This window comes from Perca flavescens, chromosome 17, assembly GCF_004354835.1.
Source record: "Perca flavescens isolate YP-PL-M2 chromosome 17, PFLA_1.0, whole genome shotgun sequence".
Lineage (NCBI taxonomy): Eukaryota > Metazoa > Chordata > Actinopteri > Perciformes > Percidae > Perca > Perca flavescens.
In genome coordinates, this window is record NC_041347.1 from 31,419,397 (window position 1) to 31,432,004 (window position 12,608).

At 42.1% G+C, this 12,608-nt stretch overlaps 1 protein-coding gene across 1 annotated transcript in view; it reads left to right on the top strand.

Moving 5' to 3' along the window:
- Positions 1-12,608, top strand: part of hectd2 (HECT domain containing 2) — a 71,506-nt gene that overhangs the window by 9,491 nt on the left and 49,407 nt on the right. Inside the window, exons 3-7 of the mRNA XM_028604056.1 lie at positions 7,063-7,201; positions 7,703-7,805; positions 8,052-8,141; positions 8,866-8,930; positions 11,042-11,087. Coding sequence (XP_028459857.1) covers positions 7,063-7,201; positions 7,703-7,805; positions 8,052-8,141; positions 8,866-8,930; positions 11,042-11,087 — 443 coding nt within the window. The remainder of the gene's footprint in view (positions 1-7,062; positions 7,202-7,702; positions 7,806-8,051; positions 8,142-8,865; positions 8,931-11,041; positions 11,088-12,608) is intronic.

The following is a 12,608-nucleotide window of genomic DNA, read 5'->3' on the forward strand; positions in this document are numbered from 1 at the left end:
TTCCAAAACAAATGTGAAAGTTTAGTTGTTTGTAAGGTTTTCAGAAAAAACAAAAGAGGAAAAAAAAGCAGTTCATGTTTTCCAGTTGGTGACAGAGTAATTACCTTCACAAAAGTGCTTTTTTGCCATTAAAAGGCTCTGATTATTATTCTAAGTGTCTGACAACATTATGGAAAGGATCCCTACAGAGAAATACCTTTAAAACCTCTTTGAGACCTTTCTGTTTAACCAGAAACAGCTCTGAGGCTGCTAGCGCTAAACCCACCAGACTCCATTTAAAAAGCAATACTTTTAGTGTGTATAGAGCCAACATATTTTCACATGTAAATCAGTCAACTGTGTTTATTTCAACCCAAACTAGAGTTGTGATGGTTGGAAAAGTGGAAAGACGGCCCAAAACGGTGTTTCATAGTTTTATTTAGTTTCTCTCGACTTGGAATGAAGTGTGTTTTACGATGCTAAAATGACTGTTTATTTACATGGAGTCTGGTGGCTTTAGCGAACGCGATTTAGCGGATATGTTTATGTTTAAAAAAAGGATCTTACTCTTTAACAGAAAGGTCAACCTTTGAATATTAACCTGAGTCTGTCAGCAGCAAAACAAGCACTTTTGTGAAGGTAAATAGAAGCTGCACAATTGTCCTGTTAACTTTCATTGTAGTTTGTTTCTCCGCTGCCGACTGCAGCGATCTCGCTTAATACTGGACCAATGTCAAAGATTGTTGTTCCCATCAGTCACTTAGACACAAAAACATGGGAAAATAGGGTCCAGGTTGAGATAAACGGTAGTTACCCTTTAAAGAAAGAAGAAAATCAAGGTTTTTTTTGATTTATTGCCATTTCAACTTTATGTTTTAAGAAGACATTTTAAGATTCTCTGTTGAAAGGTGTTCAAAATATTCTCCCTGCTCAGGACGTTTCATGAAAAATGAGAGTTTACTGATGTTTGATCGAGTTCTCAGAAACTAAATCATTAGCGACGGAAATGTAATGAAATCAGAACCATCATGACAACCAAGACGACAAACGTGTCATGAGGTTCTCTGTTGTTTATTCGCTGTCAGCGTTTTGACATGAAAGGGAGCATTGCTTCCTGTCGAAGGCGAGGTTATTCCTGACTGCCGTGTGAATGCAGACCGAGCCGAGTCCGCTTTGTCACCACGGCTACTGATGCCAGAATAATTATGCAAACCTCCGCCCCAAATGAAAACCATATGGTGTGTTAACACACACACACACACACACACACACACAGGAGATAGTGCAGCGTTCCTCGGGCCCATTAAGTCGTCCGGCCCACTGGATAATCACTACAATTTGTTTCATCTGTAAAGTATTACACTAGGTTTGTATTTCCTTTTAAATATTGTCAAATATGGCTGAGCCGAGGTCCGTCTGAGTCTCATTACAAGATTTAAAAAACACCAACACCTTTTCTAAAAAAATAAAATAAAAACAATCTGCCACCAAAGTCCAGGTTGTTACGGAATAAGATTTCAAGCTTTATTGATCTCAGCAGGGGCACTGGGGCACTGCGGCAGGATGTAGCCACTGCATCTACAGAGAAGAAAATAGCACAAACGGTTGCTTTATTATCACATCTGTTTTCTCTCTTGTTCATAAATTCTAAAGTTTCCCCAAGTAAATGATTTAATCGTGCGGCTCTTCTAGACTTTCCAGTGGTTACGCTACCGAAAAAATGAAATTCTGTCGGTGAAACAAGTAATTTTCTATTAGACGCTCTAAAAAAACGTATCCACTGATTTACAGACATCTTTTTGGCCATGTAAGTCTATGGGGGAAAAAAGTATTTTTTGGGCTAGAGCGTATTACTGCCTGACGCACCTGGATGTTGCAGTTCAACTGATTGTCAGAATACACGATGCAGGGCCTCATTGCCACCTTGAACAACTTGAGCAAGTTCTCTCGCTCAACTGGATAAACTGGCACGATAAAGGCGAAAAAATATCGCGAAAGACCCTCAGAGATTGAAAAGACTAAAGTCTGACACCATCTCACATCTAAAGACAATCATCTCACATCTAGCGTTAAAGATAAAGTTAAAGTCATTAAAGTCATAATACGTAAAGACTGGGGGTTCTTGCAGAGTCACACATTGCAAGACTAGACTAGATTTGTTTTGAAAAATATACCCAAGCTAGCTAGCTACCGCTAGCGTTAGCTGGTAACTTAAGGGAAAGTCTGCAGATTTTCTACCGCCGGATGACTCGCTTCAGAAGGGTTGAAAATCGTCAACGTTCCCTCTTTAGAGTTTACCTTAAACCATAAACAACTCTGGCTCTAGCTGGGGAGATGCTAGATCGGAGCTGCTAGACGCGTTGACGTCAAAGGACGTGCCTCGTGGCCCGCCATATTCTGCCTCTGATTGGCTAACCCTGGTATTCTTACCCTAACCCTAACCAATTCCCACTCCCCATGCCTAAACCTAACTACGTCAACCATTCTAGCAGATCCAAATTAAGATCTACCCTCTAGCCGTTTGCTGCTTCCTGTTTGGTGCTGGAGGGAGCGCACAAATAGGCGGACTGCCAATCTGGCAGCTCTGGCGAATGCCAGAAGGACAGATGCACTCTTGGGCCGATTTGGGCTGCTGGAAAAAAAGAAAAGAAATGGCGGCAACACTGGCGTTTCACACTAGTTTGACAAAAATATGCAAAACTGTACATCTGCAGCCTGAAGCCTCCCGTCTTGCCGTCAGGCTTCTACTTTTCAAAATATAAGCTTGCGTCCGGCTAGCCTTCATACTTTGGTTTCCATTCTATTCTAAGACGGTAACATAATTATAAAGCAAATAATGTCCCCGTCTGAAATTGGGCCGGTAAGGGATGGAAATGCCAGTGCCAAATTTGTGTCCCAGTCCGCCCCCTGAGCGCACCCATTGGTTGTTGACAATGTTCACATGATTTAACTTCACTACCAAGACTTCAAACTTACCATAATATCGAACATGTTTGATTTTGTCGGAAGGTCAAGATGCAAAAAAAAGACTGACTGGGACTGAGTTTTTATGACCACCTTACACCAAACAACGGAGACGACGGAAGCGCCACGACTCTAGCAAGACTCAGGATTTCATTCCGACAGTTTGCGACAGTGGAATCGCAGTGGAAAAGTCGTCGGCGTTAGTTGAAAGATAGAATATAGAAAACTGTATTAGAAAACTGCACACACAAAACTGTAACGTTCATTATATTTTTGTATTCAATTCAACGTTCAATTTATTCAATTAAAGAATGACGTTGGAATGGATTTCCTTTCATTTCTTCCAAATTCAGCAAGCAATTTCTTGTATTTCAGCAGAATACTGAAAGCAGCAGGAAGGCCGAACTGAAGTACACTTTAGTATCTGATTATTTATCCCAAGTATTATTATCATCACAAGATTTTCCCCATATCGTGCAGCCCTGCCGCAGATTCTGTTTGGCTCTGCTAAGTAGACACATTTGTTCGAATGAACCGTGCACGGTTAACAGCTGATCTTCAATCTGATGTTTGTGGACTGCTCCATTAAACCTCGGCGCGTTGGAATGAGCGGACGGCACTCAATGACAAAACTCGAGGGAGATAACGAGCTCGTCCTCGTGTCCCTCGCGAAGACATCGGTGGCTTCTGTTGAATTAAACCTTGATGGAAGACGAAGAGAAGGGAGGGGGATGTCCTCAGAGGTCTTCAAGGGGGCTGTGCTGATGAAAGGGTGTCATGGCGACCGAGACTCGTTGCTGTCAGGACTCAATTGTGTGACGCACAAGCTGACAAAGCAGTGGAAGCAGTGAAAGGAGGATTTTCATCTATGTGTTGCAGTGCTCATCAGCTCTACGTTTCTCTCTCTCTCTCTCTCTCTCTCTCTCTCTGTCCCGCGGGACGAAATGCCAATTTTCCATCTGCTTCTATCACCTGCGCTCATTAACACATTTCATGGCCAGGTGTCTATGAAACATACCTGATAAGCGTCAGAAATGTTTTTTTTTTTTTTTTTTTTTGCGAATACAGCGAAAACAAACACTCAGACAAACTGTCTTTCCATTCTTTTATTCTTCTTAAAAGTAATCGGCTGCAACAGGAGCTTTATCGTTTGCTGCCTTTTGCAGAAAGCGTCGGAAAAAAAGCATCAGGAATTTTCTTTTCTTTTTTTTTAAAGCAACAAAAACGTTGAAGCAAGCAGCAGGGTTTTTAAAAATGTCAAAAATTGGCAACGCATACAGCGAAAATAAGCAACAAATACATCGAAAAAGGCAAAGAGAATACATTGAAAAAGAAACAACAAATGTCCATGGCCAGGTTGCTATGAAATCCACCTAACAAGCATCAGAAATGTTTGTCAGGTTCTCATATTATGCTTTTTGGCTTTTTATTTTTATTTTTTTAAACCTTTATTTATCCAGGTAAACTGTTTGAGAACAACTTCCCCTTCCCTGTATTGTGTTATATATCTTGTTTGTGCACATTATAGGTTTACAAAGTGAAAAAGCCCAAAGGAACTTACCATCTCCGACAGAAAACACTGTTCACCAACTGCTCCAAACAGCTCTATTGTAGTCCAGCCTTTACTTCAGAGACCAACGTGGTCACTTTGGAACACACGTTATAATGCTCGCCTAGCTGCTAGCATGGCACAACCTCATACTCTGCTTCTGACTGGCTAGTAGTCCTTACCTAGCTACTGAGCATGTGCGACTCCCAACAAAGATGGAACAGAAGTGCGATGCCTCACTCTGTAGCTAAAACAGAGAGCTCAACACACAGGGTGAAAAGAGGAGCTGCAGCAATGTGCAGTACAACAAAAATATGGTGTTTTTTGAAAATTAAGCCATGTAAACCTATTCTGATATAACATCTAAATACAATTATGAACCTGAAAATGAGCATAATATGAGCACTTTAAAAAAAAAGCAACAAATACAACGAAAAAAGTTAGTCAAAGCTTGGAAAAAACTGTCTCTCCCTTCTTTTATTCTGCCAAAGTGCTGCTGCTCCCCTGCAACAGGAGCAACAGCAGCAGAAAGGCAGAACTGAATATACTTTATATCTGTTTATTTATCACAAGTAATATCCTTATCGCGATATTCAACAATGTTATCGCATACTTTTCTCATATAACGCAGCCCTAGTCAACACTAGTGTCCAAGCAATAATAATAACTCAATGATATTTTCCCTCGAAACCATCTAAAGCTCCTCCTCTACTCTCACAGAAAGAAACACTTGGGTTCCTGTGATGTAACAGCTGTCTGTCGTGACCCTATTATCTTCAGGCTTGTACAATCTGTCCGTGCCTACAGAATGAGCACCCACAATGCACCTGGAGAGGCCTGCTGGTGTCTGTTGTTACTGTGGAGATGGAGACAATATAGCGGCCTAATTATACAGAGGATGAATAGATGGTCAGAGATGTGGGAGGATGGGGGGACATGTGTGTGTGTGTGTGTGTGTGTGTGTGTGTGTTTGTGTGTGTGGTCACATAGTGCAGCAGCGACTCTGTGATTACACACTGATTGAGGGTAATAGCTGTGTGTGTGTGTGTGTGTGTGTGTGTGTGTGTGTGTGTGTGTGTGTGTGTGTGTGTGTGTGTGTGTGTGTGCATAACCTTTGATCCCTTTGTTTCGTCAAAACATGAGAACTCCGATGAGACCTTCAAGAGTAATTGTAAATCATACAGCAGAGACCTTTTTTATTGAGACGTTTTAATATGGATTGATCCAGCTTAGGGTTGCTACAATGTGCTGGTGTTTAACAATAAAAACTACAACTCCCATAACTCCACGCAACTGCACAACGTCATCAAAAGTCTGTGTTTACCGTCCATTGTTTTGATTGAGGGACCCCTAGGAGGCACGTTTAAAGGTCCCATGGCATGAAAATGTCACTTTATGAGGTGTTTTAACATTAATAGGAGTTCCCCCAGCCTGCCTATGGTCCCCCAGTGGCTAGAAATGCTGATAGGTGTAAACCGAGCCCTGGGTATCCTGCTCTGCCTTTGAGAAAATGAAAGCTCAGATGGACCAATCAGGAATCTTCTCCTTATGAGGTCATAAGGAGCAAGGTTACCTCCCCTTTCTCTGCTTTGCCCGCCCAGAGAATTTGGCCTTCCCATGAGAGAGAGAGAGAGACATCATGGCTTTCAAACGAGCAAAGTGGCAGTTGGTCAAGGCCACACCCCCCACCCCCTCCTCCACCTTGCCCCCCCTCTCTCCTCCTCAATAGCATTTACTTTATTTTAAAGCTCATTGTGGGACTGGCTCTAGTGGCTGTAATTCTGCACCAAGGCTGAATTTCATGAAAGAGACTTCAGATACAGTATTAGGGGACCACTAAGGTCTATATAAAAGAGACTTCAGATACAGTATTAGGGGACCACTAAGGTCTATATAAAAGAGACTTCAGATACAGTATTAGGGGACCACTAAGGTCTATAAAAAGAGACTTCAGATACAGTATTAGGGGACCACTAAGGTCTATATAAAAGAGACTTCAGATACAGTATTACAGGGGGACCACTAAGGTCTATATAAAAGAGACTTCAGATACAGTATTAGGGGACCACTAAGGTCTATATAAAATAGACTTCAGATACAGTATTAGGGGACCACTAAGGTCTATATAAAAGAGACTTCAGATACAGTATTAGGGGACCACTAAGGTCTATATAAAAGAGACTTCAGATACAGTATTAGGGGACCACTAAGGTCTATATAAAAGAGACTTCAGATACAGTATTAGGGGACCACTAAGGTCTATATAAAAGAGACTTCAGATACAGTATTAGGGGACCACTAAGGTCTATATAAAAGAGACTTCAGATACAGTATTAGGGGACCACTAAGGTCTATATAAAAGAGACTTCAGATACAGTATTAGGGGACCACTAAGGTCTATATAAAATAGACTTCAGATACAGTATTAGGGGACCACTAAGGTCTATATAAAAGAGACTTCAGATACAGTATTAGGGGACCACTAAGGTCTATATAAAAGCATCCAAAAAGCAGCATGTCATGGGACCTTGAATGCTGACGGAGTGGCTCATTGTGTGTCCGTGGTGCAGGGAGAGAACTGCCTCCGATCTGCAGCGATGTCCGTCAGAAGCAGCGGCTCTCCATCGACACTCTTCCCCCAGAAGTCAAAGCTCCGTTCCCCTCCGACCCCGTCATCCCGCTGCGCACCAAGACCACCAAGGAGTTTCAGTGAGTCCCTCATCACATCAAGGCTGTTCTCCCTCTGTTTTCAGAATGGCTTTTGAGACATAGCAGCATGTTTCCTTTCTTCATCCTGCTTTTATGCAACCTTTTCTGATTTTACTATGTTTTATTCTTTTTATTGTATGTCATGCGGTTTTAGTCTTGGTCCATGGTGTAAAACACTTTGGATTAGGGCTGGGCAATACTTCGATATCATATCGACATCCATATATGAGGCTAGATATCGTCTTAAATTTGGCATATCGTAATGCCGTGATATGACACAAGTGCCGTCTTTTCCTGGTTTTAAATGCTGCATTACAGTGAAGTGATGTCATTGTCTGAACTTACTAGCTATGTTACTATTTGTCTTTACCCACTTAGTAACTTTATCCACATTATTGGTGATTATTTATCAAAATATCAAAAATCTCATTGTGTTAATATTTTGTGATAGCCCCTACAATATCGCCACAATATCGTGTGTGTGTGTGTGTGTGTTGCCAGGGAGGACATGGAGCGGGCCGTCCAATCAGGTGACTGGAGGGAGGTGCGAGAGTTTTACCTGACCACCTTCGACTCGTTCATAGAAATCAACGCTGCCTTCAAGGTAGAACACGCACGCACGCACGCACGCACACACACACACACACACACACATTCTGGATCTCAGCAGAATGCCTGCTGTGAGAAAAGTGTTTTAGATGCTGTTAAAATTTCACCAGACGCCGTACCCGTTTTTACGATGGGAAAGCATTGTTTTTTTTCTCTCTCTGCTGTTTTTCTCCCTTTTTCTTTTCTCACGCTCTCTCCTTCTCTTTCTTTACTCATTTTCTGTCCTCCCTCCTTTTCCCAGCGAGAGGCGAACGGATCGTTCAACACCATCGACGACTCGGGAGTCAACGCCAAGTTCGTCAACGCCGTTTACGATGCTCTGCTCGGCACGGTAAGCAGGTGACAACGAGACCCCGCCCGACCAACACGTAGCCATAGATCATCACCACCTGGAACTGAGTTCACAGCATTTAGGACGCCGTTTTAACATGCGTCTTGGTGCGATCGGATCACAAATGGACAGTGCTATGTAGCGGGCCGTTTGTTTAGTTTTTTGGGCAGTCTGTATCAGGGTTTATAATTGCCTGATAACCGATAAAGTTATTGAATGAAAAAGTGCACGGCTACTTCTGTGTGTCTGTCCCTCTGCTTCGGTTCCACTCACCACTGAGTCGGACTTCATGTCCCGCCCACAACTAAATATGGCCACCAACATTTCCATTTCTCGTTGTGGTTCTCTAACATTCAGGAATGTGGACTTAATCTTGGTGATCTTTTATGTGTTGGATGTTGAACATGTTTTTGTGTGTGTCTGTGTGTGCTTGCGTCTTCGTGTGTGTCTGTGTGTCTGCGTGTGTGTACGTGTGCGCGTGCGTGTGTGTCTGTGTGTGTGTGTCTGCGTGTGTGTGCTTGCGTCTGCTTGTGTGTGTGTGTGTGCATGTGTGTGTGTGTGTGTGTGCATGCGCGTGTGTGTGTCTGCGTGTGTGTGCTTGCGTCTTCGTGTGTGCGTGTGTGCGTGTGTGTGTGTGTGTGTGTGTGTGTGTGTGTGTGTGTGTGTGTGTGTGTGTGTGTGTGTGTGTGTGTGCGTGCGTGCGTGCGTGCGTGTGTGTGTCTAGCCTCAGGACATCCAGAAGTCAGTGTTGAAAGGGATCATCAACAGCTTGCTGAGGGAGTGGAAAGGGTGAGTCCACCGCTGTGACACTTTCTGCATTTTACTTTTCATCCATGTGCTTAATTTAGTTTTCTACTTGATCGCTTTCAGCTTCAATGTCATTTCCTAGCAATACAAATTCAAATCAGAGATTTTATTCATTAAAAAAAAAAAATCATAGTAAAATGGATGATTGGCAAGCAGGTAAACAAACTAAAACAGAAAGTGTAACTTTACAGAAGGAATATTCCTAATGGTTTATTTGTTTAGGTGCAGTAGTTAGACTGAAATTAAGAAATAATCTCAGTTCCATCTCTGTTTTCTTCAGTACAGCTCTGTGACTCATTCACCAGGCTTAGCACAGAGCTTGTGTGGTTTTTGTTGTGCTACGTTGCAGTGCTGGGTGATATGGCTACAATCATCCATCCCAAAATTGGTCATTTCATGCAGCAACTGTTAAACCAAGAGGGAAAACTAACTCTAGAGACATTCAACACAACTAAAGGAGGCAATGGGGTAAAGCATCCTAAGGTTCTGAAAAATGAAGAAAAAAATAAAAATGTTGAAAGAAGCGACCATAACCTGTACAACTTCCTGAATGTAAAAAGTGCCAGAAAAAGCGACAAAATGCGTCAGAAAAAAAGAATAAAAAGTGAAAAAATTGTCAATGAAGTGTCAAAAAACGTCGGAAAAAGGATATAAAATGACAAAAAACGTCAGAAAAGGATAAAAAATTACAAAAAAAGTGCCTAAAGTGTTGATCAGAATATACATGAAGCATGTTTTCTGTTAATTCAATAAATAAATAGTCTATATGAAATAATATATTGCAGTTGCTATTTTCGTGTGAACTAACTCTCTGAGGTTGACGGACACTTGTGTGCGTCCAAACAATGTTTTTTTCAATGTTTCTAATAATGTACAGCGCAGTAATGTGGTTTGGATATTGGCGGAAACGGCAGAATCGCTGCTTTCGCGTTCCCTTTCATCTCGAGATCATTCGTCACTCACCCTCCAAATTAGGAGACAGGGAACACTGACACTTATTCTCTGCCTCTCTGTGCGTAATTGTTGGACTCAGTTCGCTGTAAGGTCAAATGATCTCCTTACACATCGCTCTAGGACAAATCTGTAGCTCACTGTACAGAAAGTTGAATTTCTTCTGAACATTTTGATAGGAAACACAGGGATCAGCTTATATGCAAGTAACCTTTAAAAGGTGAATTTATGAAGGGCTGTGTCTCAAACCGCCTACTTGCACACTTCAAACACTTAGTTTTAAGTATATAGTGTAGATAAAGTCAGTGCACTGAAAGTACCCGGCTGACCCCCTAAAAACGGTCAAAAAGTTCTTGACTACAAAGCATAACGGGAGGGACCAGCGATGTTGGCAAGTTTTTAATTGAATCCAGGCTACTTTATGCTAATGAGGAGCGCTCCTCTCGGCTCTGATGAAAATCTTTTAAACTGACCTTTGTCGATCAAAAAAACAGATAGATTCAGCAACTGCACGGCCTATTTCTCGCTTACAATGTTTTCAGAAACACGTTTCAGTGAGCTATTTTCGTAAAATACAAGATTGTATTCCGAACGTGCCGCCATTATGGTCGGTTTTGAAATTCGGGAGCAGCCCGACCCACGTGACGTGTTCGTGCAATCAGATGCCATGGGTTGCGTTCGTCACGTTCGTCACGCTCATCCCTCTCGTCATTTCCGGTAAGTGTTTTAACATAAGTGTTCCTTTTGGGACAATACTGACCATCCAAAGTGGGAACTACGGCAGTGAGTGGTCAGTGCACATTAGCAGTGTACTGACAGAAGTATGCCGAATGAGACACAGCCAAGATGTGTAACAGTTGAGAAAATGCCATTAGACCCCAGAGAGTTAAATACTTGACAAATGAAAACAACATTTTATTAAGAACTTTAGTGCAAAATGAATACAACGTGCAAGGAACAGAACATGAAGCGTCATCAAAATTACGTAAATATTGCCGTAGTACAGGTCAGCCTCTGGTTGTTCAACATCATTTTTATATGGTTGTTAACGCCATGTATGGCCATATCACCCAGCCCTACGTTGTTGCGGTGCAGTCATTCTTTTGTGTGTCAAGTTTTGTTCTGTGTGTTTCTGATTTCAGGCCTCGAACCAAAGACGACCTGCGAGCTTATTTCATTCTGGTTCAGGTGAGAATGAAAATCCTCGAGACACAGTACAGACAGTCAAAGGTTTCCTGATACAAAGAAATAACAGGCTCGTCACAATAAAAGCTCGGGAGGCGAAGATACAGAGTAGAGTGGAGCTAAAAAAACATACATATTGAATAAACAAAGATTATATGGTACTTATAAGTACTTTCCTCAAATAAACGCATGAAGCGTGAAGCCTGGCTGGCCGATGGGTACTATATCCATGGTGGTATTGGAAAGGGGGTTTAATTGTTGCATGTTTTGTTTTGTTGTGCATGACCCCCCCTCTGTTTTTTTTCACCTGGTTATTAGCATAGTTACAAATGTCAGTGGGTTGGTGAAAATGTAATCCAGAGCAACCGTGCCAGTGTTGATCACAGACGCATGCTGTCATTAATCAATATCATTAATTAAAAGCCGTTGGCTGCTGTTCATATGCAGCTGTGGTTCACTACACCTCAATGCTGTGAGTCAGCTGGGGGGACACTCAGGGTTCCAAAAACCAGGATCACAAGCGCATTAGGTTTGTAGTGCTGATTCTGATCCATAAACATGATCCGTCCTGATCTTTGTCTTATCTGTTGTGTTGCATTCAAGCTGCTGTATATAAGGAGGGGATTCCATACTTTCTGTAAAACGTATTTAAAGGTCCCATATCATGCTCATTTCCAGGTTCATAATTGCATTTAAAAATTTTGTTTACATGCTTTAATGTAAAAACAAATTCATTATTTTTCTCATACTGTCTACTACTGAATATACCTGTTTTCACATTTTGGGTCCTACCTTGCACCCAGCGCAGCTCAAAGCCCGACCCAAGTGTCTTTGCTAGTTTGAGACCGACCCAGTTGCTATCTTCAGTATTGCTATCTTCAGGCAGCAAGAAGTGATCGCGCCATTGACCAACAAAAACTTGGTCTAAAGTCAATAACGCAGCATTTCATTATTATTTTAACAGCAAATTAGTAAAATGCTCCTAGGCTCGTGCACAGCGCACACACACTATGCTTGTTACACACACTATGCTTGTTACACACACTATGCTTGTTACACACAAGCGGGGACACACAGCAGCACACACGCATGCAAAAGATTACAAATAAAAATATTACGGTGCAAGCCCGCCATCATAACAGCAATGCTCCAAGGTCCAAACGCGCCTGGCTTTTAAAGGGAATGGGAGATGATCTCTGATTGGTTTATTACATGTTACGCCCAAAACACACCTCTGATTAATGAAGACACTTAGTACAATCCTTCTGAACCATGCGCCTGGCGCACAGACCCATTTTTCCGCCGTCAAACTAGTAAAAGTGGATTTGGACAGGCCCTAAACGCACCTGCGCCAGGCTCTTCACGCTGTGCCCTTAGATCGTTAAAATAGGGCCTCTGTTTTAGTGCTTTCTCTTTAAGCCCCCCTCCTGAAAAAGCCCAGTTTGCTGTGATTGGTCAGCGTTACGGGTCTTTCGCATCTATGCTCTGTGAGTCTTTGCAGCGTTATTGCAGCCGGGGAATAAT